This window comes from Enoplosus armatus, chromosome 11 (assembly GCF_043641665.1).
Source record: "Enoplosus armatus isolate fEnoArm2 chromosome 11, fEnoArm2.hap1, whole genome shotgun sequence".
Taxonomy (NCBI): Eukaryota; Metazoa; Chordata; class Actinopteri; order Centrarchiformes; family Enoplosidae; genus Enoplosus; species Enoplosus armatus.
In genome coordinates this window covers 20,784,291-20,812,224 of record NC_092190.1, presented here as the reverse complement: position 1 = coordinate 20,812,224, position 27,934 = coordinate 20,784,291, and the positions used below count along the sequence as shown (strand labels likewise).

Here is a 27,934-nt window from a genome sequence, read left to right as displayed (position 1 = left end):
TGCTATTTTGGCCTGGACACCTGGGCATTTTTATTCTCAGTGAGGCCCTTTCCTGGTTAAATAAAGTTATATATAAGAAGGAACTTGAAGGTTAACGCTGAAGTAGCAAGCCTGAGTTTCTCTGGGAGCCTTGATAGAGAAAGCTCTGTCCCCTCTAGTTTCAAGGCTGGATGTAAGAGCAGCCAGGAGACCCATGCTGGAAGACCCACTGACCACTGAACATTTAAAACATGCAACTTTATGCAATTGAAGGCAATCTTGTCCTGTATCTTTTACAGTGGAGTGGCACTAGGGTTCGCAGCCAGAGGAGGAACTTTCAAATCATTTGTATCTTGGGGGAAGACCTGAGACATGGGCAGCTTTGTTGTTTTTCTTCTGTATTAATTTGACGTTATATCTAGAGTATGATTATCTGTGCACGCCAGAACCATTTTTTTCTTTCTTTTTAACAAATCCACCTGCTTCCTCATACTTCAGAGTCATTTTTGTTCTCTCCTGGTTATGTGTTATCTGCGACACAACAAACAGGTCCCCTGATCAGTGCTTAAATGGGACCCCTAATGCTTATGATTACCATCAACAGTCCCACACAGGTGGTCATACCTATGATGATATGATGGATGCCCGGCAGTGTTTGATTTGTATAACCAGCTCAGACTGGATGTCTGCTCGCACAGTGGGAAAGGAGGCAGCAATGGTACCCTTTTGTCGCTAAATCAAAGGCTTCCACTGAGGGGAAAATGGCATGCTGGGAACAAAACAGATGGCGATGGATCTTTAAATGACCCTTTTTCACAGACCAGCGTGTGTCTAACACACGCTCACTTAAAGGTGGCCTTGTACGTCACAAGAGGAGTTTGTGTGTGTGTGTTTTTGTAGTGTATGATTTTTTGTGATGCTATCAATTCTGAAGCTAATGGACCAATTTTTGAGATGTTGAGCTTTACACACACACACACACACACACCCCAGAATGTGAGGAAAATGCCTTGCGTATGTGTGCGTGTGTTTGTTTGTTGGTGCGTGTGTATGTTTTCATGTGTCCAACACCATCAATTTTCAAACCAATGGGCCAATCCTTCCCTGCCAAAGGAGTTGAGGCACAGGTTGTTGATTGTAAAATCAATGTGAAGGCTCTCCTGGCCAGTCATACAGTCCCATGCTTCCCGAAAGTGTGGACAGCTGAGAGACAAGCACGTGTCTCCCAGCAAAATGGTTTGAAGACACATTCTGCACAGATGCTTCTCCCCACACCGTCGGTAATTCTAGAGGAAGTTTTATTATTCAGTGGCGTGCACGTTATCTACGTAAGAATGCCTTGGAAATCAAGCCTGCACACTCAAACAGGTTGTCTAAAATGGTAAGGAGCTAGATGAGGAGTTTCTAAGCATTTCTAAGATAAGTGTCAGATTCCAAAGCTAAGTGCCTATCTGTTAGGCTCAGTAGGTGTCGGGCCGAGAATGTGCGTGTTGGAAGTTATTTCTGTTGTGTGTTGAAAACAGTATTTGTCGTTTTCTTTGTCTACCACGAATAAACCCGAGGCCATCTGAGATTGATTTGAGGGCTCATCAGTGTGTGGCCATGCTTTTACTCCTCTGTATTTCACTTGTACATTAAATCATAACAGGGTAAAAATGCACCTCTGAGTTTACCTTTGGCACCAAGTACAGGGTTGGTGGGACTGCTAGGACCTCGCCTGAGTAAAAAAAGAACCAGGGGTGGACTTTACCATTAGACCTGGAGTCCCCAGCTGTGAGGTGTGCAGTTAGACCCTCTGGACTTGAGACAGCAGGGCCACTTTAAAGGGGCCACAGTGTACTGTTGGCAGCGGTTTTATGTCCAGATTTAATCTAAAAGGACCAACAATCTCTTGCAAGCTGTTCCTGTAACAAACTTGGTGCCCAGTCAACCTGCACTTGACTCTGTTTAACATGATCATGCAAATCCAAGTAATAGCGGCAAATGGAGCATCCACAGATGGCAGATATAAAAAAATCACATCACATTATGTCCACATGTGACTAAAGTCTTTTATTTCTGGAAACAAGTTGGGATTTCACCACGGTCTAGCTGACTGTATATGTAAGTTGTTTTTTGAAGTATGTAAAAGTGAAATCCACTGTGGCATGATGATGATGATGATAGCATTCACCGCATTCCTCGACCTCAGATGAGAGCAGATACTCAGACATTCACAGAAATTTCCTTCCTACTCCTCCCTGGCCTCGGGCCCACTGGATTTGAGCCGAAACCAGCAGGAGAAGACAGGAAACTGACAGGATTACACTGACTGGGTCGGGTACTCTGCACACACACACACACACGTGTATACAAATGGGGGTGTGTGTGCCCAGGGGTTGAGCTGCAGAGAACCTGAATCTGTGCTCTCGATTGAATAATTTATGCGCTCAGATTACTGTCATGTATGTTGAGTTCAGCTTCTTTCACTTTGTTCTACAATGTCGCAGAGCATGTAATACGTGTATTAATAAATCTTACCTATTATGTTCACATACCACTGAATAATGGGTTTAAATGGTGGGCACAAATCAGTGCTCCGTATTACGGGACTCCAGCTTTTTATTTTTTAATTTGGGGGAGGGATAAAGAATGGACTGTGGGACTAGACATTATTTCACTTCTAACAGCCTCACAGACTCTTCCTAATAGGTTAAAGAAGGTCAAGTACAAGGCTGTGGGTGAGAATAGGAAGGAGATATATTTCAGATCACACATGGGGTTACTGCATATAAACGCTGGTGTTTCTGTATTAACACTGACAGTGTGATTGCACAAAGTTGGGTTGACATTTTTTGAAGTTAATAAGACGGGGGATCTGCCCCTCAGACAAACAAACACATGCCTGTTCTGCATGCCTACATGGGCTGGGAACCTTTTTAAGTCCGCCAGAATGAACCATGGGTGACCCTGAGCACAGATCCACCTGAGAACTTCATGCATCAACTATGATTTGAACAGTCGTGTGGTGTTTCCAATAGCAATGTGACTTTGATGTCTTAAAAAGCATGGAGTGTTGAGGAATACGTGGTATTATGTGCTTTGTTTTTGCTTAAGGTTATAGATAATACTTCAACTCCTTCAGTGAATCAATGGCTCTTAAGTGACTTTATTAATGGGTAACCAGGCAGTGTTATAAAAAAAGTTGAGTTGAATAAATAAATATATAATATCACAGTGTAAAAATGACTGTATTACAAGTTAAAGGTAAACAAATCATAATGCAGAATAACATGATGAGTTTTATGTTAAATCTTTGGCTTGTTATTACTGATGCAATCACATTGCATGACGGAGTCACGTTCGGGTATTTTACAAACTGGACGACAAATTACACATCAGAAAAAACTGCTAAAACCAGGAAGTCCCTGCTGCATTTATTGTTTATATAGTTACAACTCCTGTGTCAGGGATCAGGAAGTCCTCCACTGTTATTCAGCATTTTCTTCATTTATCTCATCTGCGGGTGGACGGTGTCTGTAACGCAATGTGTCCCGCAGCATGTCCCGTGTCCCGTGAAAAGTGACGTTGTCGGCAGGATTCGAACCTGCGCGGGGAGACCCCAATGGATTTCTAGTCCATCGCCTTAACCACTCGGCCACGACAACTCTCTGTCTGCGTCTGTGGTACCAGACGAATAGATTGCAGTTACCATTGTCGCTGCATGACTGTAGTTGGACTGGACTCAATCACGTCTAATCACTCCGCCCACATGCATCTGTGAAGTTGGTAGCAGAGAGCTGCTGTGTGGCTTTCATCCGGGTTGTGGTGAACACAGCACCACCTTGTGGCGGTGGACACGCGTAGCTGATTGACATTTCTCCCTGCATGCCTGCTTGACTTCAGGTCTTTGGAAAGTAAAAGACGATGAAAAATGTACTACAGTGAGAAAAACAAACATGTCGGGGCAAGGCTATAATGAAATATGAATGTTTACTAGAATAGACTTGGAATGAAATCAGATTCTCACCAGGTGCGACAGAACAACTTCAAAGTATTTTACTCACCGGTTTTGTTGCTCCCCTTCTTTTTGATAAATATATTTGGTCCTGTATGGCCAGGAGCAGCCAGAACTACGTGTGGATTTGGAAACTGTCTTGAAAACATATTTGAAATGGATACAAAGGCACAGTGACAGAGGTAGTATTATAAGTATTCAGATCCTTTACTTAAGTAAAATTCAAAGTAAAAGTACCCAAGTATTATCAGCAAAATGTAGGCCTGCTTAAAGTATCTATCAAAAGTAAAAGCACTGAATGCAGAAAAGGGCTCATGTGAACATTATACTGTTATATATTTTATTGTTAGATTAATTTTGCTGATGCATTAATGCATGAGTATAATTTCACTGTTGGTCAAGGTGGGGCCAATTTGAACTACTTCTACTGCTGGTTAGTCTAATCTATAAATGCATCACGTTCTATAAGCTCATGTGTTTTGTATGGAAAACATGTCATTTTTAAAGTAACTAGTAGAAAGACAAAAAAGTACAGTGTTTTCCTCTGAAATGTGTGAAAGGATGAAGTGGCATTGGTGTAATGTGCAATTCTTGTTGAAGTGAAGCAGTGGTTCTTTGAGGAGCACAAGGTGCGTTCTGCATCTTGAGGAACTGCAACCATAATGAAGTTATTGTTATTATTTGTGCCACCATTTAAGGAGTGACATCGACTGTGTATGATTGACATAATTACAAATATAAAACTTTAAATATAATAAACAACATGAAGTCATTGCTTCTGAAAGCCACACCACAAACACAGACCGACACAGCATGGTACATTTCGTGATATAAATTATTTATTTACATTTACAGAAAAATGACCCCATCAAGACAATGTAGTAATAACTATTGTAAATAGAACCCAAGATACAGAAGCTGACGTCATTGTCACAACCGAACAGAGAGCTCTATAATAACATTGTGCCCTCTGTCAAAGGTCTCCTATAACACAAGGTGCAAGGCATCACGTGTAGCTCCGAACCCCTCCCCCCCTCCCCTCCCACCCCACCCCACCACCCCCCTCCCAGACCAAACAACACACACCTCATTTAAAGCCTTGTTACCCTGCTTTGCACTACCGCGATTTGCTTTAACCCCTCATCTACAAATGACAGACACCGGCTAACCCACCTCTAACAAAGCTCACACATCTAATACACATTCACACACACACACACACACACACACACACATTCAGTATCCTCATTGCCCCCCCCAAACACCTTGTGGTTCAGTTTTTCAGAAAAACCCTGGGCGGAAGTGACAAGGTGCAAGGAGAAACATCGGCTGGGGGGGTTGGTGGCGGCGGCAGCTGTTGACAACGTTACCCCACTGTGAGTCCCATCACTGACTGGTATGCCAGCTCTGTCTTTGCTATGCCACCATCCTCCCTGGGCATTCTTAAAAGTTCATACTGGGAGAGAGGGCGAGGAGTGAGGGGAAGCACATCCTAATTTTCAGGGGGGTTGGCCTACAAGGGGGAACATCTAACACCGCAGCGCCCCGTAAAGTGGTGGGGGACTCTGTCCGGTGTGTCTGGGCTCAGATAAGTCGAGTGGAGGCGCGCATGGTGTTCTCTGAACTGAAGTGGACATTGTTCTGCTTCTGCCGGTTGATCCTGTTGGTCCGTGGGCACTTCCTGTACAGAGAAGAAGGTGAGGGAGGGGGTACAAGAAGATACACAAAGGGGTAAGCTATGCTCCTGGAGGACTCTGCAGCTGTGAAAGATCATGATGTAATTCTGATGTTCTTATAGACCCCAATAAAGTTGTCCTGAAATGATTTCTTGAAAGGATAAGGTTGGAAATCAATATGTTTCTTATTGTGAAGAAATCCTACGAAAAGACCAAAATAAACAGTGACATTGATCCTGCTAACAAGAATTGTCTGCGCAGCCAAAGCCTGATATAACTTATTCCTCTGGGTGACACGTGGCTTCATTACAATGAACACTGTGTGGTTTTTGATTCAGTCCCACATACATGCTCCTGGTGCTGTAAGTACTCAGTCGAGCAGAAAATGTGTATTAGTCCCCGGCTGAAAATAGTCCCCAAAATGTACTCTTGTTCAAGCAAGGGCTGAGATTTGTTGTCAGAAGTGGGGGGACATCAGAGGAAATCAGAGGTTCCTAAACACACACACAAAACAATTTCCTGCATTTATGTACATTGCTATCAATTTAGCAAACATCAAATGATGAGGAAATTGGTTTTTGGGCTTCCATAATTAGCAGTAGCATAACGAAAATATAAATCCCATGACACTCTTTGTATTGTTAATGTAAATCTTTAGACTTTAGACTTTATGTTAGATAATGTTGTATTAGCATCTTGACAACTGTCATTTACTGCCTTGTCTTTAACTGATGTTCAATTTGTAATTGTAAATAAATGTAGAGATTAAGTCTTCCTCTCAGCCTGCATACATTCAACAACCTCCACCAATGACACAGGGCAACCTGAATGTAGCCTGAGAGGCCAAACCCAGGGCAAAACGAGTATGCCAGAACTCACTGCAACACTCACTGCTGCTCATGAAGCTAACTGCTCGCAACAATTGAGTTTTGAGGGACAAACTAACGCATTGTTGGTGTTGGTCTTTTTTATAGGATTTGTCAGCAGCAGGAATATGGAATTATGTGGTAACAACTTGGTATCTTGCAGCGAGACCTTTTCCAAGATGCGACAGAATGTCATGCACAGGAGGCAAAGCATAGAGATGACCTTTTCCACTCCCACCTGTTTGTCCTTTCAGTGAATGGCAAGTCTTTATAATAAGTGGAAATCACATAAAACCTCCAGAAACATTCATAAAACAAAATACATGAACTATAGTTCAGCCTGTCTGCAGAGATAGGACACTGAGGTGAGGGAGTCACTGGGCACCGACATGTATGTCTGCATAGATTCATTCATTCATTTATACGTGTGTTTATTCACTAGACTCCAGTGTAACAACGAAGGTTGTGGACTTTTATTTCTATATTTCTGCTCTAAATGAATATCACAGAGCAGCAGGAAATATTAATGGTTGTGTAACTGTATCCGGTGTTATAATTCTCTTTTACCGTCTTTATCTTCAGTCTGTACCCTCTCTCCCTCCCCCTTTACAACAGCTCCCTCTCTCATTTCGTCCCTCCTCCTCCTCCTCCTCCTCCTCCCCTCTTTCGCTCAGAGGAGCAGTTTCGTCTCAGCCCAAACTCTTTTAAAATCTTTTATTAAATGTCATAAATTGCTTAGGTCAGCCGGAGGCAGACAAGCTGCAGGCTATATATGTATGTGTGTGTGTGTTTGTGGGTGTGTGTGTGTGGGTGGGCTTCTACTGTGAATACAAAATGCCTGTTCAAACACAAGTGTGTATGCTTGCCTACACAGATACCTCTGTGTATCTATGTTTGTATGTACACGCTGCATGTTTTCAGATGTGTGTGTGTGTGTGTGTGTGTGCGTGCGTGTGTGTGTCCACAGGGAAAGTGACTACTTTCTCTCTGTGGTGCAAGCAAGGTGACCTTTCAGCTGTTTCCTCCAGGCTCGGGAGCTCCACAGCCCCCCTCGTGACTCCCAAATACACACAACACGGAAAATACTGCTCCCAGGCTCATTAGTAATCTGTGTTTGAACGTGTGCGCACTCGTGTGTGTGGGTGAGTGGGGGCATGACTCACCTGGTAATGCAGAGCACCACCACACAGATGATGACCACCTGGAGCGCTCCAATGATAGAGGCGATGAGGACATAGTGCAGTTTGCCAGAGCCTGGCACCACATAGAGCACGTTGTACTCTTTGATGTCACACTGGGGGCCTCTGAAACCCGAGTGACAGCTGAGATCACGCGCACACACACACACACACACACACACACACACACACACAAGAGAGAGAAAAAGAGAGTCATTTCTTGGCACTGAGAGGTTAACAGCTTCACTGTTTTTGTGTTGCTAATTGAAACGTCTGTACCTGTTTGGTACCGACATTGTGGTGGAACAATGCATTTGTGTGACTTTGCTTTTTCTTTGCTGTGACTGTTCAGATGAACATGACTGATAATGTCTGCAGTGGGAAAGGGAAGGAGAGAGAGTGTGTTCACACTAAGCAGCTACATTTGAAAACGCATCATTTTCTCTTTGCTTTGGGCCTCTGCCTAAAGCTGGAATTAGCTTTTACAAAAACAACCCAAAAAGGAAATGTGGACGCACATCCTTTTCACATGTAATTGGTAGTGTGGATGTAGTCTGAGAGAGCCAGACACACACACACACACACACACACACACACACACACACACAGACAGACAGTGAGAGAGAGATTAATGGAGATGATCTTTGTCCTCAGAGAGGAGCTAAAATGGCCCCCCTTCCTATCTCTCTTTCCCTCTCCATCTCTTCTTCTTTACCTGCTTCTCCTCTCTCTGGGGAGGTTGTTACCCACCAACACCTGCATATCCTTGTTTGGTACCAGCCCAACACACACACACACACACACACACACAGTCTCCTTCACTATCCCTTCGACCTGACAGTGTGTGAGATGAACATTACAACCTTGTTCTGTTTGGGGTTTCGTGCTCCGTTTCCACACACATGAACACACACAGACATGCACCGCTCCCGTAGAGACCACTGTGCTCCCCCACTCATTATTAGGACACAACCTCCAATCCCTGCAATCAATAGGGGGCAGCAGAGACCTTCCCCACGCCCTCTCTGCTGAGCACTGCTCTGTATGCAAGAAGAATGTCTGGCTGGGCGAGCTGGGACGAGCGAGGTTAGAGAGAAAGGAGAGAGATAGAGGGAGCGAGAGATACCAAGACCCCCTGGCTGCTGCACTATCAGGCTGTAAAAGATGGTAGACCAGAGAGGCACACATGTAGAGTACATCCACTGTGTGTGTGTGTGTGGGTGGTGGGTTTTAATATCATCCCTCATTGTGCCTTTATGTAAATGCATGTGTGTGTTTCCTGCGTCCAAGTATATTTTGTGTGCTTATGTGAGTATGTATGTGCACTGTGTGTCTGCAAGTATGTGTGTGTGTGTGAAGTGTGTCTGTATTTGTTGTTGTTGTTTTTTTTTTTGCATTTTCTTGTACTTCTATACTTATAGGCCCAAATATGAACAAATCCTCCAAAGTGAGCATGTTTCGCTGCTCCTTTCCTCTTTATAGGATATATCCAATTTGTGGATCTTATTTTTGTTTAGCCATTGTTTGTGTTGGTTTGGACGACATTGTATTCACCAAAGTCACTGCTGAGATGTGGATGGATCACTAAAAAAAACGTCTGACGGGGCAAGAAACAAAGCCTCAGGTTAGCTCAGCTTTCAAGGGAAAACCAATGTGAACATCCATCACAGTTCACAGACTGACTTGCGGGCTAAAATGTGTGCACACAGGTTTCCTAGTGAGTAGTAGTGAGGGATTATTACAGACAAGTCCTGGCTAAACTTCCTCTCTCAAGAATCAAGCCCATACCCCATTGAACCAATGTGCAGATCTCAGTTCAGTTTGGTGAGTACACAGTTATCATAACCAAAGTTAAAATCCAAGTTGTAATAGAACTGTAATCATCCTTTAAGGGGATGGTTTAGAGTTAGGACTAGAATTAGGTCTGTGACAAAGTGGGTGAGAACTCACCACTTGTCCCTTATAGGTTAATCTTACACATTACATTATCATTTTCTACATGTGTTCATTTTGCTATGATTTACCATTGCGTTTGTAACATTGCATCACTCACTATCCCCGGTTTGTTTGTGTTAGCGTCACCCGCTCTGTCTGAGTTATTGGAGCGCTCTGCTCAGGACTACTCTTCAAGTTTTAGGAGGTTGTTCAGTTTAGCAGGAATGATGTTGATCACTTGCAGATGATACTGTATTTAAAGTTACGTTCTCTTCGCAGTTGTAATCAATGCTAAAAAATTTCAGAGCTTCTGGGAACTAGCTGATGATACACTCGAGGTGTCAGTCATCAATGACGGTGGTTTGTTTACAGCCAAGTGTTACCGTTGGCAGACAGCTGACGGTGCAACAGAGCGAGTGTTCTCAAGATGAAATCAGCAGCAAATCAAAATGAGACGTGTGAAACAAGATCATAATGTGTAGGGAGGGAAACACCAACATCCTCATTTAGCAGTGAGAAATCCAACATGGGATTAATGTGAAGCCGCGCAGCACATTTGACTGGTCAACAGCCGGATCTCAGACACGCCTACCTCTCAGCACACTGGCTCATACTCATACGAGGTAAACAAGCCTGATTAAAAAAAGAAATGGGCTCCAGCGCTTGCCTTGCATTTGCTCAATTTCACAAGTGATTAGCCAGCTTAAATTACACGACAAGATTTGTTTACAGCCATACTACAGTCAGAGTTACACCGTAAAAAACATTGTAGCTAACAATAGAGAAGATAAATACAGTTGAATTGATTGATACATGAGAATACATGCACTGCAGCGCATAATTAGCTACTATAAATATGGCCTTATTGATTGCTAGCTATTAAAAAACCCATTAAACCCATTATGAATTAATATTCAATAGTCCCAACTTGGCGTATTGTGCTAAATTTACACCATATTTAGAAATGGTTTGGTTACCTAACTATTTAGTAGGAATTTCCAAAATGTTGTGTCATTAGATCGTAAATAGTGCCCCTTGTCCTCACCAATACAGTAATACTGTATGTGTGTGTGTGTGTGTGTGTGTGTGTGTGTGTGTGTACCTGCAGGAGGGCTGGGCCAGGATACTGGGGAACTGACACTCTCCGTGGACGCAGTAGTTTTTGTAGTGATCTGGACAGGGGATGTACAGGCCGCGGACCAGCCCGTTCCTCTGATCCTCTTTTTCCTCTACTAAGTGAACACACACACACACACACACAATCAATAGATACTTATGCTCATGGCAGCCTGTGCACATACATTACTGTATTGTTAAAAAAAAGTCTGAGAGCGGCAGACGGACCTGAGTCAGCGCCGGTGCAGCTTTGACTGGCAGCACATGTTATTTGCCAGTCCGCTAACCATTACACATGCACTCACCCGTGAGGTCGGTCCGTGCGAAGTGTCCATCTCCGCCTTTGTTCCCGGTTATGATGTCGCCTGGAAAGGCCAAAGACACGTTCAAACTGATCTCTGGTCACTGCAACCTCTCCCATACCTCCAACCCCCTCCATTATGGGTGACACGCTCAAACTGATGCCAGTGCAGATGGAGAGAGTCGAATGTGAAATATCATCTTGACAAAGCCGCCATGTGGTGTGTGCACCTGCCTGGCTAATGCGTACAAATGTGAACTATTCTCTTCAAAAGTCAGAAACCACTCCCCCCTAATGTACTGCACTGAACAAAGGGAGGAATGGGGCAGAACCGGGCACAAAGGATCAGAGGGAATCATGCATTTTCGCTCACCTTATTGACGCGGCATTGAATTCCGCTTCTCACAATGGCTAGACAAAACCTCCCTCCAGTCATTATCATTTTATTATAATTGATTTTTCTTCCAGTGGTCAGTGACTTCATTCCCTCAAACTGAGTCTGTGGAAGTAATCCTCAGCTTTATGATGCGAGGAAATGTGCCAGGATCTTTTAATTTGTTATTTCTTATTTACTTTTCTTATTTACTTATTCTGGTAAAACACCAGAGGGAGAATGAAAGAAAAGAAACAAAGCAGCGTTTTCGGTGGGATCAGAAGTCTTGTATGTTTGACATCCGTGCAGGAAAAATCAAATACAAGACTAAATGATTTTTTAAGACTGCTCAGAGGAGAGACGTTACAGACGACAGCTAAAAAACACTCTTCCTCCTTTAATTCCTTACTAGCCCCACACATGGATGACAACTTCAGGTCTTAATGATGCCGTAAGTGCACACATGAAAAATGAAAAATCTTTTGTTGGTCAGTATGAGCTACAGTAGAAAGCAGGACTATTTCTAGAATAAGAAGAATTAAACATAAAACTGTTTCCCAATAATATATAATATAAAGTGGCACACGGGGAAATGTTGTAGACCAGCCATCTAAATATCAAGGTGCCACCTTGGCATCCTGGCTGACACGGGGTTTAGCTCTAAAGTCGTCATGACATTTGTTTCTCTCTCCACTTTCCTGGCTGAAACAGAAGGCGTGGAAGCATGATTGAATCGATCAGGGTGGTCTGACGCAAAGGGTGCAACGTGTGGGAATACAGATTTTTATTTGTGTTCCAGAGCTGGTTAGCCCTGATTGCTTTACGTCCCATTACTTCTCAAAGCCTTCGTCTTGGCTCTCACACCTCGATCAATTGTCCCGTTTGTCCCCGGGTGAATGCAGAGCCGATCAAATGCTTTCGCAAATGTACTCATACACAATAAAAGCCGCTGACTACTGAGATTTGAAACACCTCCTCTGCCTCTCTCTCCACCTGATGACAGTTTGAGCCAGGTCTTGCAGTCGCAAAATAAGAAAGAAATTAAGATGTTGGTGGATCATTCCTCAAATAAAAAAAATAAAATAAACACATTTAGTCTTATGTGCCTTTGTCTTCGCCCACGTGGATTAGCAATATGACTCAGTTTAGGGATTTAACCACAGAGATTAATAGAATAACTTTATCCCTGGAACCGTTACAAACAAATACTGCACCCAAATAAAAGATACTAAAAGGGGGGAGGGGGGGATTACCATTCAGTGAAATTATCAATATACATAGCAGCGGAGGCTATGCAGGGTTTTGAGGATTATCTTTGCACATTTTTTCCAAAATATGATTGAGTGAAAATATCTGTAATTATGAAATGTGTTTGGAAGTGCAGCTGGAGGGAGATATGGAATCATGCTGTCTGCGTTTAGCTCTGCAAGCTGCCTCATCTGCCCCCAAGGCCTCACTTCAACTTGAAGTGAACACCTGCCAGACAGATTGACGGCTTCCGCTGTGTGTGTGTGTGTGTGTGAGAGAAGGCGTTGTTGTGTCTTTTGGAGTGAATGTATGCATGTGTGTGTGGCTCTGACCTTGGCAGTGGCCCAGGTACTTGACCTCGATGCGCTCCTGCTTCTGACAGGACGCCTCCTTCACCTGGCAGGGGTTGTCATAGGAATGACCGTCTGAGGCACACACCGGGTTGAAGCTGATGTGGGAGCAGTCGATGTTGCAAACACACCTGCGGAGCAAGAAGTAATGTTAAGAGTAGTAAATGTCCCGGTGTTTTATTCACCATCTATGTCAAGATCTAAAACAAACAAGATCTGAAATATTAATGAAAATGAGTGCATCTTTATTCCGGACAGACTTATGTATGTGTTTGACTGCGAGGGACACGAACTGAAATTCGTTCAGGGATTAAAAATGAGACAGAAAAAAAAAAGGAAAAAAACACAGTGCAGCTTGCACTCAGTCAGGATGTTGGACCATGCATAGTAATCCTGTTCAGACTGGGTTTTGGCACATTCAGTCTGACACAATAGGAAATGGATTTAACTTTGCTAAAAAGGAGACAGGCTGCACAGAAGGCTTGATTGACAAACGATGTACCGTTACAATGGCAGGAAGCTATTAATAATGAAAGAATTGCAGATAACAAAGCTGTACATTTTAGTGTTGCAGAGGGAATTGTAGCAGACAAAAAAAAAACAGCCACCATTCTCGAGCTTTCAGATACATAATTTATTTTCGATAACATTCAAAACAGCTTAAATAGAAAATAATAACTTCTAAGCTAATGCTATCATAGAGCACGCTGAAGCAGCTTGGCGACAAGAAGTCACTGAAGATTGCAGTTTGTTTCTGGTATTACACCGTGTCTTTATAGCGTCCTTCAATGGAAGCCGCTCGGCTGAGAAATTCAAAAAATGATCTCGATGACGACGAGGACAACACTGGCTTCCAGGCCACAGTCACGTCTGGTGCGTCGCTGTCGCAGCTGAGAGCTAAAGCCTGGCGTTCATTACCTTCAAATGGATATTCTCTGTTGCAAGTTATAATCACTGATTAGTTTAAGATTAATGAATTTACTGCTTACAACAGACGATTACTTTAAGTGCAAGTTCAAGGTTTTTCAGTTTTTGTCTTTGTCAATTGCTGCTTACATCCATATGCTTTAAAATTAGTCCTGTTTTGTCTACTCTGCATATTGAATCAGTTGCTTCCCTCCAGAAAGCTGATATTTCTGGTGGATTTTTTGTGGCAGACTGCAATGTATTCATCTCTCAGAGAATCAGGCGCGAACTCGATGCTTTTAGCTCTCGCAAATTAACCGGGCAATTTGCAGTCGCACCACAATTTTCGGGTGGAATTTAAGTGTGAGACATTCTGTGTTTGTGTGTCTCTGCGTGTGTGTGGGCTCATCTGCACAAATGACAGAGGGAGGGAGTGAGCGCACACACACACCTGTGTGCGTGTGTGTGTATTTTGGTATACGTGTAGTGTGACCCTTGAGTGTGTGGCAGGCCTGATCAGCAGAAATTACACTCAGATTGCCTTCCCCAGACAGTTGCTGCTGAGTAGCGCTCAACGCTAGATTCTGTAATTATAAATCTGTCATTATTCTCCCGGTCTTTTCATTTTCCCCTGGTGCCAAGCTCTCAGTAAAGCACAGGCATTCAGCTGTCTTACAGCTGCATTTGCATACACGCCCACGTGGGCGCCCGCCAACACATAAACGTGTGCCCACACACACACACACACACACACACACACACACACAAACTGAGAGACACACGCAGACACCTTCACAATCAGCCATGATGAATCTTACTGCTGACATTGATGCTGATTGAAACGCCGTGCAGCAAAGCGTGGCAGTGCTCAGCTACTGCTGTAATGATGGATCAGCAAAGTAAGAATGATGTGAAGAAAGGCTTCGTTATGCATCAGAGAAGACACAGTTGCATAAAGGCGTGCAGAATCCGAAACCCCACGACACTGAAGGTGAGCCGACGCCGCCACGAATGACCTGCCACTGCAGAGGGTTACACTACGCCCCATGACTTGAAAAATACATTTCAAAGAACATAATATTTTCTACCTCGAGACGATCTCTAACCATGCAGATAGTTTGGGTTTTATTTGACCTCAAGACCTCGCTGTCAACAGTTTCCATTGGAAGTGGAGAATTTGCCACTCCGTTTTATCCATAGTGAGCATGTTGTCTGTGAAAAGATGTTTTGCTGCTCTTGCAAGCTAGGGAGAAAAAAACCGTCTAAACTGAAAAAAGTGTCAGACTCTACCGTGTACAACACTGCCTGAAGTCTTTACATTGAATTATCACTTTGAATAATACACAGCGGTATCATGACATGTACCGGTGGCGAATAATAGTCTCCTTTAGTAATTATATATCTCTGTTGAAAAAGTAAAAATATCAAATCTGCCAAATCGCACCTAATTTGTAATTGTATTGGCTTTTAATCACAGTGCATTGTTGCAAATTTACCTACTATAATTTTTTGTGTCAGATCATGGACTTTGTGTGTGGAAAGTGTCAAGTCCTCTAAGAGGGATAGATACACGCCCCTACTCCCGTTGTATTAAAGTGCAAGCAGATTTCTTAAAGACCCCATCAGTTAAAGCTAAAATTATCTGCATAGCTACATATCACCAGAGGCAAATGAGGAAAAATATCTGTAGTTTGGGTTAACCTTTAAAGATGATAAAGCAGACTCTAATTTTGCAACAGCCACCCTCAAGACAAGATCAGGCTTACAATTAAAGTGTCTGCGTTATCGTAAAAAGCATCTAAATGAGAATAGTCTCAGCATGAAAGAATCGTGAGGAACTAAGAATCAAATCAAAATCTTGAGAGCTTCTGAGCTAAAAGAAAATTTTCCACACATCCACCACTTTAAAAAGTATAGGCTTAACACTGCACACATGTACATGTATGAATGCACAGTATACCCCCCCCGCCCCCCCCCCTTCAGAGAGGCCGCGGTTGGTCGGTGGCTGATGTCGGGGCTCCATACATTTTTAATGAGGCCTCTCACTTTCTCCACAATAGGCATTATACCACTAGACTGCAGTGCGTCAACACATCCTACTACTCACACGCACACTCAGACACCCACAGACAGGCGTGCACAAACAGTCATATACATGCACGAGACAGCAATCGCTTTGTGATAAACCTTGTTTTCCCCCTTTCCTCTCACACACACCAAATCACAGCTTCACACATTCTGCTGAGAGGTACAAAGGGGCCGAGAAGTGTTAAATGAAAGTTAGCGGTGTGTGTGAATGTGTGCACTGTACATACCCGAGTGTGTGTGTGTGTGTGTGTGTGTGTGTGTGTGACATGTGTGCGTGAGGATACTTTCTTAGCAGGATGTGTCGTATTGATTGGTTCCCTGCAATTATTTCCCTCCCATCAAAATCCCCCACCCCCGCCCCCAGACTGTCTGCTGGCTCTCAACTGAAAAGGCCACTTTACACACATGTAAACACTCACGCACACACTGTAAGACACACACATTCTCTCTCTCTCTCACACACACACACACACACACAGAGTAGCTGAAGCCAACATATCCACTGACTGCCTCATGATGTGTACAAATCCTTAGCAGCAAACCTTATTGCAACTGAACATTGCATTGATTTTCATAATCCTTAGCCTCGAATTTCACTGTAATCCTTTGAGAAAATGAGTGAGAGAGGCGGGCAGACAGACAGGGAGAGAGAGGAGGAGAGAGAGAGACACACATACTGACAGATAACAAATCAGCAATGTTGAAACAGAGAGGAAAAGGGAGAAAGAGAGAAGAGAGGATATTTATATGTATACAACTGATTAGAGGCAGAAAAAACTTAAGAATACACATGCACACGCACACACACACACACACACACACACACACACACACACACACACACACACACAGAAATAATGTTGCTGTACTTTGTGGTACTAAACATTGTGAGTTCAGTAATAATGGATAGATAACAGCCTCTGTTTGAAGTGACGGTTAACATTTCTGTTGGAAAGTCAATGAAACAACTATAAAGAGATGTAAAAGACTACAAAGGGATGCAAAACCACCACGAACAGACACAAAACGACTACAAAAAGATGCACAAAATGGCTACAAAGAGGTGCAAAATGACTACAAAGAGACACAAAACGACTACAAAGAGACGCAACATGACTACAAAAAGACGCAAAACAATTATAGAGGCGACAAGACTACAAAGAGACGCAAAAGGACTACAAAAAGACGCAAAACAAATACATAGAAATGCAAAAAGACTACAAAGAGATGCAAAAGACCACAAAGAGACGTAAAAGGACTACAAAAAGAAGCAAAACAAATGCAAAGAGATACAAAATGACTACAAAGGGATGCAAAAAGACTACAAAGGGATGCAAAACCACCACGAAGAGACACAAAACTACTACAAAAAGACGCAAAACAACCACAAAGAGAAGCACAACCTCCACCAAGAGATACAAAACAACTATAAAGAGTCACAAAATGACTACAAAGTCACAAAACAATGACAAAGAGATGCAGGCTTTTACATGTCTATACCATTGTCTCATCATCTGTCCATGTCAGTAATGCGTGGAGGGCTGCCAGTGGATGTTGTGTGTATATGTGTGTGTGCATGGAAAATAAAGGCAGTCTCCCACCTTGCCTGTTGGCCTGTGACTTGTCTGGCTTTTCATGGAAATTCCCTTTTGCTCTCCACAGAATGGGCCTCAATAAGGACACAAGTGCCAGCTTTGAAAAGCCTCCAGCTCCTTTCTCAAGAGGTCTAAACCCAGCGTTCACACAGCAAGTGTCCCTGCAGCCCCTCTCTATGACTAGCTTGCTATCTGCTCCTCCTCTACTTTAATTCTATCAACACCGACGGGTGCTATTGATGGGTTTGAAAGCATGGGTTTTTGTGGGTAATTACAGTTTTACACCACAAATGGATCTAAATGGCTTTTCGTGACACTCTATTGATCCTAAAGATCAATCCCAAATTAGTCTTTTTTTCCTGCAGCCTGCCTCCAGAGTACAGAGAGGTACAGGGGGGTGGTGCAAGGATAGCAAGGCTCTTTGCCACAGCGGGGTCAAACGCACTATAGCTCAGCCAACATACAGTGTTTCGGCCACATCACTGAGCACATTTTTCTTATCTGAATCCAGATGGTGAGTCATAAATCATGATAAAGAATAAAATAGCAATTTTCCCCTGACTTCATGCTCAATGAAAGTCAGAGCATCATTTCGAAGCACATTATGAAAATAACCCTTCATTATAATAGGCATGCATTCCTTTATGCTGTCAAACTGTTTAAGAATAATAAGCAGGTATAAAAAAAAATGAAACAAAAACATCCAATCCAATCCACTCTGATGGATTATTTTTCACCAAGGCAACATGATGCCACCAGCAGTTACAAGTGTCTCGACATTACACTTTGAAAAGTAGTGCATTCATTCACTTTTATAGTCGTTTGAGTCTTGCATGGTTCCAGACCACTGAATCGCTACAAGTCATTGAAAGACAGCATAATTGGTTGGAATCTAACTTGTAGTCATGTCTGTTGGCCAAGTTACAGCAAAAATTAGTGACTCCATGATCGCCTGATCTCAGAATCAGAAATACTTTATTGATCCCCGGGGGGAAACTGTACAATCTGACACAGTGACCGTACAGTCTGATCCTGACAGAAACAGCAACAAGGAATAGTTAGAATTTTTTTCCAAACACATCTATTCACTTTCTTGCTGAGATTCAGATGAGAGGATCAAAACTACTCTCATATCTGTCCGTTAAATATGAAGCTACAGGCAGCAGTTGGTTAAGACACGGCAGGAAACAGCTGGCCTGGCTCCGCCCAAAAGCTAACAAGGCCCGCCTACGAGCTCCTCTAAAGCTCACTAATTAACATGTTTCTTTAATTCGTACAATAACTGTTTAACATGGTGTTTAACATGACAAGTTGTGGTTTTAGTGGGACTGTTATCTGACGGACTGTTTCCAGTCTTTATGCTAAGCTAAGCTAACCTTCTCCTCGCTGTAGCTTCATATTTACCTTACAGATGTGAGAGTGGCATTGATCTTCTCATCTAACTAAGAAAGTGCATAAGCATATTTCCCTTGAAGTTGAACAAGTCCCTCAAAACTGAATACTTCTCGGACCAACGCTAGTTAACTGCTCTTGGCAACCTCTAACGAAGCTTCTGTGGCGGTTGAATATAACATTGGCCGGATGGATAAACCACTCACTACTGATTGGTTAGGGCGAAATGAAAACACAGAATAATGGAGAGAAAACAAAATGGCACTTCAGTCTGATTATCAAGTTACCACATATCCTTAAGTGTCACTTCCAACAGTGGCTCACGACTTACAGAACAGCATTTATTTATCACTCTGTATTGTTTGCATGAAAATAAGAATAACGCATTATTACAAACCCATCACTTTACCGTCACCTGGCCTTTGATTACAGTCATCTCCCTCCACTCATTGTTTGATTAACTGATGGTTTGTCAGATTAAAATCAGCTGCCGCCTGATTAGAATAACCTGTCATTTTAATCAAAATGATCCTTCGCTACGCCAGTGGTTGGCTGCTGTTTGATGAAAATTACCTGCTGTTGGTTTGCAATTACCTGTCTGATTATTCACCAGAATAAGTCCTATCAAAACACCTTGGGGCTTTTGAAAGATTAAGGAGCACTTGTAGTTTCCGTTTTACAAGAAGGGACACTGAAATATTCATATGTCTGTTTATGTCAACTGCTTTTTTAACGAGACACATTATTGACTTGTTCCAGTTATGTTGCATACGCACTAGAGGCTCCATTTTCTTTTATGTTTTTTAGTTTGGTGTGCACACATCATCCACAGTACATTGTGTTGTTGTAGCCTTATGAATTCCACCTGCGGGGACTAAGAAATTGCCAATAAATCCAATTTCTGTGTTTTAGTAGAATATTAAGTTGCATTTGTGAAAGTGGGTGGCATCAGCAGGAGTGGACTCCAGCTGTTTGGTATTTGCAACAAGGCTCAGAATGCATCATGAAACTGTTCCTTGGCATTACGGTTATTGCACACCAGGGTACATTATCTTTCCATTACATCAAGCGGTTTGATAGAGTCATACTCTCAGGGCACTTCTAATTTCTAGCAGTACGTCTGGGATTTTGTGTAAGCACTGCCTTCCTTTTGCTGATAGCAGCAGATCCTTGTTCCACACCAAATCAGTAATGTTGCTTCATTTACGCTTCAATCATGCTGTAGAAAGCAAATACCCTGATGCTACTGTCTGGTGCGGGAAACAACTCGCCAGTCGAGCCTTCATCTAATTGGGCTCTGCACTCGCATGTTTATTATGTACCCCTGAGGATGTTTTGAGCTGCTTCCCTGCTAATGCGTGAGAGGGGGAGCTGATAACACATTACCTGCACCCGTCTCATCTGCAATAAATGGTTAAATCTCTGACAAACGTTGTTCCTTCACTGAACTAGTTTTCCTTGTGTGAGCCAAAGTCATTTTTGGCCTGACATTGCCAAGTCCTGTAAGGATGTAATTGGATTTCCAGAATAAGCGAAAATCTCCTTTCTCTCTGTGCCCTGCTCTAGTAATTGAGGTTAAATGAAATGGTCAACCATGCACTAAACCTCAGTGGGTGTTCAGTGGTGGGGGTGTGCAGTATAAAGAAGACTTCTCATCTTAGTGTTCAAACTTACTAAAATGTTGCAAATAACAAACACAGGGGGTGTTTTTTGATAGGAATTATGTCAAGATGACTTGAGTCTTGCTGTGTAGGTCAACTGGTGTCGCATGGCTTTGACAAGAAATGGCAGTTTCGAGCATTTTGTGGGTGTGTGCAAACTCACCAAACATCCTCGGCGTCCACATCGCACTCAGCCCCAAACTGGCAAATATCGCATGTGGACGTTTCCTTCTGGCCTGCCTCGGCCGAGCCCTCTCCTCCTGAAAGGTGACAGAAAGAGACAGAAGAAAGCGCTCAATGCCTGTTTCATCCAAGACAGGTTTGTAACAACACCTCCTGTCTGTGTCTATATTTGTCTGAAACACCAACTGGTTCATTCAGCGGGAGGACAAACCTGTAACAAAGGCCCGTAACAATGCACCTCTTACAATGCAGTGTGACCGTGAGAAATCAGCCCGGGACAACTCAAGTGCATTTACATTCTGCCATATCCCGCCGTAATCCCACCGCAGCTATCTCCTTCATCCTTCCACTCCTCCTCCTTTTCCTCCACCCTCTTCTCCTCCTTGCCTGACTCTCACCTATCACTCCCAATATCCCCGCTGATCTCTTTGGAGTCCCTCTTTTATTTTATCGGCGCTGATTTTCTCACGCTGTGAGAGCGACGACTCCTTGGTGGCCGTGTGGGTACTGGCGTCAGGCTTATGGCGGCTTAGGGACCCCGCCGGTGCATATCACGCCTCATGAGCGGCCGAGGGGGAGAAGGAACCAAAAGAAAGAAAAAAAAAAGCAATCTGGCCAATCTCAAATTGCATTCTCCTACCACAGAGGACTCCTCAAGTCTCTGCACGCTTTCTCTCTTCTTCTCTTTCCCCTTGGCCCTCGTCTCCATTAGAAAAGCTCTATTTTTAAACTCACTGGGGCCCATGAGGACAACTCTGGAAAAGAAGACGAAGAGGTGGAACTTGGCATCATTTCCCCATGTCATATCTTTAATCTCCCCCAACACACACACATGCACAGATACCAACGCTGCTGCCACCATGTATTTCTCCCTCGTGTCGCTGCTTTCATTTTCCCCTCTGAAACTTTTGTTATTTCTTGTGATCCCTGGTGACACTCTGGATGAATTGGAAAGCACTCTGGTGGAGAGGTTTAACCTGATTTTCCGCTGTCAAGCTTAAGTTGGGTTTGACTCTTATCTTAAGGTCAAAGTCAGTTAACTTTACTTCGCTGTCTTTCACTGCTGAATCTAGTTAGCATTTGACTTGCCTCCTCCGTAACTCTCAGTATGGATTTCGTGGCTGTTGGGTCAGATTATCCCAACAGCTTCATTCGCCTGTTTTGCCTGTGTCCAAAAACACAATGCAGCCTACAAGAGTGAAAAGTTCCTTTGCTGAGGATGTTAAGCTCCTTTCAAATGTCCTGCTTTGCTTTAAATGTTTTTTTTCCCCTTTTGAAGCTGTGTCTGAAGCTGCAGGTGTTGGAAGGCAGCCATGGCGGTGAGGCGGCATGTCCTCTGAATGCTGAACATTTGCAGTCAGGTGGCGAGATGTACATTCTGTATTCACAGCTTTGGTTCGGTTCGCTCTACCTTCAGGTCACAGGACTGGCAAGACTACAAGGTGTGAAGCTGCGTTGGCGCGTAGCCCACTGGTGAAGCTTGAACACCAAATAGTCCTCGCTGCAACCAGGTCAGCAAAGACTCTAACAATTCCAGAATCCAATCTATTTAAACAAAAAGACTAAGTCAGAAAACAGCTTTTTTTTTTGCATAGAATAAAGTGAAGGCATCTCAAAATAATGGCCGTTTATCTCTGAAAAACTTGGCTTATAGTTTCACGGTGGTGTGGAGTTGTGGCTAATTAATATCAACAATAATGAGCTGTGTCGACTGTCTCTATTACTCCCTACTGATATCATGAATCTCATCGTAGTTTAACAAAACTATCTGTAAAATGTCAGTTCCAGATCGATCAGCTCCTGACAGAAACCTGAGGGGAAACATTTGGTCACTCATCAATATAAAGAAAAGTGGCCACTACGCTGTATTTGTTTCTCATTTCATTTATTTAAAGGGCCACTCCATCAATTATACTCATGAAGTTCAGTTTACTGGTCACGAGGAAAATCAGCCAGTGAAAACAGTTGGACAATGTCTTTTGTAGCTCTCAAGGGAGCTTTCCAAAGTTTGAAATTTAAATAAAAACTGTTACAAACAGGAGGTGTGGGGATTGAAAGGACCAGTTGTACTGTGGGAAATGTATGGTAGGATCCAGTGTTTTGGGAGCTAGACCCATATTAGGGACTAAAAAAAAGAATACAAACAAATGTCTGGAGCTCTAGTTTACCTACTTCATCAGTTCAGGCCCTGTAAAATATTCCTAGAACATCCCCATATAGATATGTACATATATAACATTTGTATAATAATTACTAATTACTCATCTACATTATATTTATACCGCAGGGTTTTTGTCAAAATTCAACTTGGTTTTCATTCATCATATAGTAACATATGTGCTGTTGCAGCTATTCAATAGTGATTTTTTCATCATTTTCTCTTCTATCAGCTGAAGTACTTTTAGTCCCTAGTGTGATTCAAACTCCAGATCCTACACAACCCGTAATGTAAGTCAATAGCATATTTCTGTTCGAGCCTCCCTGCCCCGGTAAATGTCCATGTCTTTCAAACCCAATACCCCCAGTTTGTAAGGTGGGTGTTCTGTTAGAAATGTGTTGTCTCCATCACAAGGGTTATTATTTCCTCCTGAGCCACAGGAGACATTATACAACTCACAGTGCCACTCACTGAGTACGACTCTTCACGACGAGTAAACTGATCTTGATGCGTAGAAATCGGTGAAGTTCCACTTTAAAACTCAATAATGCAAGCAATACTTGCAAATCCATGTTTGTTAATTCATATACTTTCAGGGCATGTTGTCTGTGTTGTTCTCAAGGGTTCAACTGTGCATGACAGTTCAATTATATGGAGCTTGTGTTTTTTTTTGTCTCACATCAGAGTTTAAGGTGCTGTTGACACTGGGGCTGCGGCTGCAGCTGATTGGATTAGCCAGTTGTGACTTTTTGACCGCTTACGTGAATGTAATTTCCCCTTATTTCCACCTGTCGTGTATGTTGCTGTGGCGTGTGAAGTTTTCACCGGGGCTCCGGCAGGGCCCTCGAGCTGCTCGCACTCTGTCAAATGATCAGCTCCACATAAAGGCTTGTGGGCAGGCAATCATGTAAGCTCTCCCACGACTCTCCTCTACCACGAGAGAGAGAGAGAGACTGTACACGATGCTGTAACGCCCGCTCATATTTCTTACACGTGTGCATGCAGGTACGCGCACGACCCAAATGCCAACATTGTCTCCATCCCCTCTTCTTTTTGTCCTTTTCTATAGCTCTCTCTCTCTCTCTCACACACACACACACTCTTCCCCAGATCCCCATACACGGTGCTGCAGGCACAATTACCAAAGGCGACTAGGGACAGGCAGTGTTTTCCACTCCTCAAATCCCTGATAGAGTCTCCTGTAGCACTAACACAACACCTCCCCTGTTTCTGCGTCTGCTAATCCCGGGAATCAGGAGACACGGCTGGGTAATGACTGAAATGATTAGCCTTTCTACTGCCCCCGCAATCACCCCCCACCAGCTCCTACATCACCTAGTATTGATCCACGCCTGGACCAGAGCGGCGACTGCTGCCCTATCCTCACCTTCATCTCTACCAAATCCCTTCTTTCCTTTGTTCCTCCTCACACCTCTTTTAGTTTGCGTTAATAAACTCAATGCTTTCTCTGTGTAAGTGTAGCAGAGAAGAAGAAAGAGAAAATGTTAAGATTAAGTTACTAGGAAGAGGAGAAGAGATTAGAGAGAAATGATGAGTTAAAGGGGAGATAAGCAGGATAAGAGATGAAAGGACAGAAGAGCAAAAATGGTTCTCACAGGTGCTGTGGAGCTTCATCCAGGGGGTTAAAGAGTGTCTTTAATCTCCTTACTGGTGTCCATGCTGTAAATACTATTTGCATGCATGTAGGCACACAGATTCACATAAACACACAACAAAATTCAACACCGTGACTTCTTCATTTAAACCTGAGACTCCACAGGTCACGCTGGCCGTGCACTCTGCAGCCTTTTCCCACAGAGAAGGGGAAAGGTTTGCTGTGAAGGAGGACACCAGTGTGACAGGCTCTGAGCTCATTTCACTGCAGCAGCTGGCTGCACAACAAGCACTGGTCGACTGAACAGAACAGCCGCTGTGCATGGCAAGCTGGAAAACGTATATCTGTGATGATACAGCAAATCATATATAAATTAAGGACAAGTATAAAGAATAAAATCATTCATCACAGTATTCATTCCCTTAATAAGTTGACTGGAGATCACTGGTTTATATCATCGTGGGAAGCAATTTTAGGTGAAGTACATCTGGAAGGGCTGACCAGCTGATCAGTCGTTTTTCTGGCAAAAACTACAAAGAGACTTTTTGACTACGTTACAACAAAAGGAACATTCCAGACAAATGTGACGATGCGCGACTGTTTCTGCAATTAGTTTATTCGCCCAAAACAGCCAAAACACAGTACAGATGTTAGCTGTTGGCTCGCTCACTGATCTCAAAACTTTCCAGGAACCTCAATTACCTTCCTTCAGACTACTCTCATGTTCCTTTTGTCGCCATACATTCATGAATTGGAGTATTAAGTTTGTCTCATTTCAACTCTGTTAAATTCTGTTCACGCCCACACAAAATTTACGTCCGTTTATGACCGCCCATGCATTCAGTCTGAACCTTGAGACAAGTTTATGAAAAGTACAAATCACAGAGAAAGCACGTCAGCTACATCCAAAATGCATTCAGAGGGAAGACGCTGCAATAGAGCTACACTAACATTCATCCTTCTGATATAAAGCCCTGTTTTAAAGTGAAGAAAATTACAATACAGTGAGGTCCATTATTTTGTTTTTTAGGTTCTTTCTTGTTCTTTGTCTGCCTTCGTTTCTTCCTCACAATATCTAATCTGGATTTTACATTATTAGCATAATTTTTCTACATGAGCATATACTGTGCTGTGTGTAAAAGGACACAGGCACAGGCGTGGTGTGTTGGTTTTTATGGAGAAAAACAGGAAGAGAGATCATTCATTTGAGCGGGCATACGGAGAGAATGAGATTTCTTTGAGCATAGACACACACCCAGACACAGACAGGAGATTTAGCGCACTCTAGCATGCGGCTATCATACGGATGATGAATGAAGCCCACACACCCCTGGAAAACAGAGCAAGACCACTACGACCTTGGTTGCAAACACACCGGGGACAGACGGAGAGGAGAAGAATGGGAAAGAGACATGGGCTGATGCACCCTACATAAGGCTGTGTGTGTGTGTGTGGTCGCTGAAACAGAGTCAGTGTAAACCCCACATGGCTCCCTGTTACTGAACCACCCTTCAAAAGGTTTGGACTGGGTTCAGACTAAACATGTTTAAAGCCATTTATTCAACCCCCCGGAGCATTTTACTCATTTGATTGGTTCAGAGTGATGGCCATGTGCTGTAATATTATAATATGGCCTTTTATAGGCATGCAGTACCTATTGTAAGCCATTGCTACAAATGAGGTAGACACAATATTAGTAACATCTCTCAGTACAACACAATACAATTAAACAGCAACACAAAACACAGCCTCAATTAAATTGAATCAACACTCTCTAAAACAGTTTTAACAAAAGTTAAACATTACAACCTTCATGAAGGTACATGGCTGTTGCATTAGACAGCATTAGTTGCCCATTGGCAGGTGTGATAAATCTTATCCAGGCCTGTTTTCTTCCTGTAAAGAGACACGTGATCCATGAAAGGTGATACAGGAAGCAACAAACATGAGCCAAACAGCTGATAATGGGCCCGGGATGATGATACTGAATCTATGGCATCACACTGCAAGCGATACATGCAGTTTGAAATCTGACTCATCTAAGATGTAGTCTTTCAGTTGCAAGGGGAGCTCCTTTAAAAGAAGGCCCTGCTGACAATTAAACTATGAAGCCCATCAATCAAAATGGCATTATCAACGGGCCGCTGCCCCAAGTGGCCGATCCGACAAGGCGACCTGGGCCAGAGAACAGAAGACAGCCAAATAATCCATAAACATAATGGACATCAATATTGAAAAGATGACAGATGAGACTGACGACAGAGGCCAGGATTCAATTTCTATTCTTTTTTCTTCCCTGCAGGAGACCATATCGCTTTTCACAAAGTCATTTGTCAGCCATAAGGCCGATGAGGAGAAGCCAAGCTCCGCCAAAAAGTGAGCCAAGGGCGGTTGTTCCAGTGACGCAAATGACAAAATGAATCAGGCACGGGGCAGTAATGACTGTGATATAAATAATGATACTATCAAAATGCTTTGTGGGCATTGGCAGGGAAGCACAAAACACACTCCATGTAGTATTGCTCCTGTGAACAACATAAAACCCATCAAGCAATATCTTAGAGGGTTGGAAATGAGGACATAAAGTGCTTTTTATTTCCTTCCACTGACAAAAAGGCTTCAGATTTTGACTGTTGGAGTTCGTTACCTTGACTGAAGGTGCTTGGATCAGACCAATATTTGCTTTCCACTAATTCAAATGAGGGAGCATTCGCCTTGTGCAGAATTCAATCTAATTTAACTTTGACAAGCGACATAGCCAGGCTTTCCAGCCAGTTCAAGAGGTGGGTGGGATTGACCTCTCATTCAGGATGATTGAGATTAACTGTAAATATCCTTGTTTATAACTGCACCACGAAATAACACAAGGAGGGATGCTGTTGAGCTGCAGTGAGCGCGTTTTGCCCGAGCGCCCAAGTTTGGCCTGAGCGCACACCATAACTCAGATAATGTCCTCACCGAGCTGGATTTATTACTAGCTCGCTCTCATGTTTTAGCAAGACCCAATCAAAAATGACAGCGCCCATTTGTAATTTAGGCATGCTGGTGAATGCTGAAGAGATGATTCGCATGTGACCTTGCAGCTTTACTGTCACAACATATTGTCGATTCTCTTCATTCCTTTCACCGGTAGTTTGCGGTGCAATGGCAGAGCCACGTCAAAGAAAAATGTCCATCGCTTTGCCATGAACAATAAAGTTTTTTTCTGATTCCGATGCTTGTGTACTTGCTTAGTACCCTTGACCTGCTGCTGTGCCAGAAAACCCTTCTGTACTTCGGATCTGACATCCCAAAACATTTCAGCAGATAACCTCCGG

General features: G+C 43.1%; 1 protein-coding gene and 1 non-coding gene across 2 annotated transcripts in view; both read right to left on the bottom strand.

Moving 5' to 3' along the window:
• Positions 1-3,544: 3,544 nt before the first annotated feature.
• Positions 3,545-3,626, bottom strand: trnas-aga (transfer RNA serine (anticodon AGA)). The gene has a single exon. It is a non-coding gene; the product is annotated as a tRNA-Ser (tRNA).
• A 1,934-nt stretch (positions 3,627-5,560) lies between these two features.
• The window catches only part of tmeff2a (transmembrane protein with EGF-like and two follistatin-like domains 2a), an 83,888-nt gene continuing 61,514 nt past the window's right edge, over positions 5,561-27,934 (bottom strand). The window contains exons 5-10 of the mRNA XM_070915171.1: positions 20,825-20,921; positions 13,002-13,150; positions 11,053-11,112; positions 10,734-10,863; positions 7,682-7,840; positions 5,561-5,657 (exon numbers count right to left, since the gene is read on the bottom strand). Coding sequence (XP_070771272.1) covers positions 5,561-5,657; positions 7,682-7,840; positions 10,734-10,863; positions 11,053-11,112; positions 13,002-13,150; positions 20,825-20,921 — 692 coding nt within the window. The remainder of the gene's footprint in view (positions 5,658-7,681; positions 7,841-10,733; positions 10,864-11,052; positions 11,113-13,001; positions 13,151-20,824; positions 20,922-27,934) is intronic.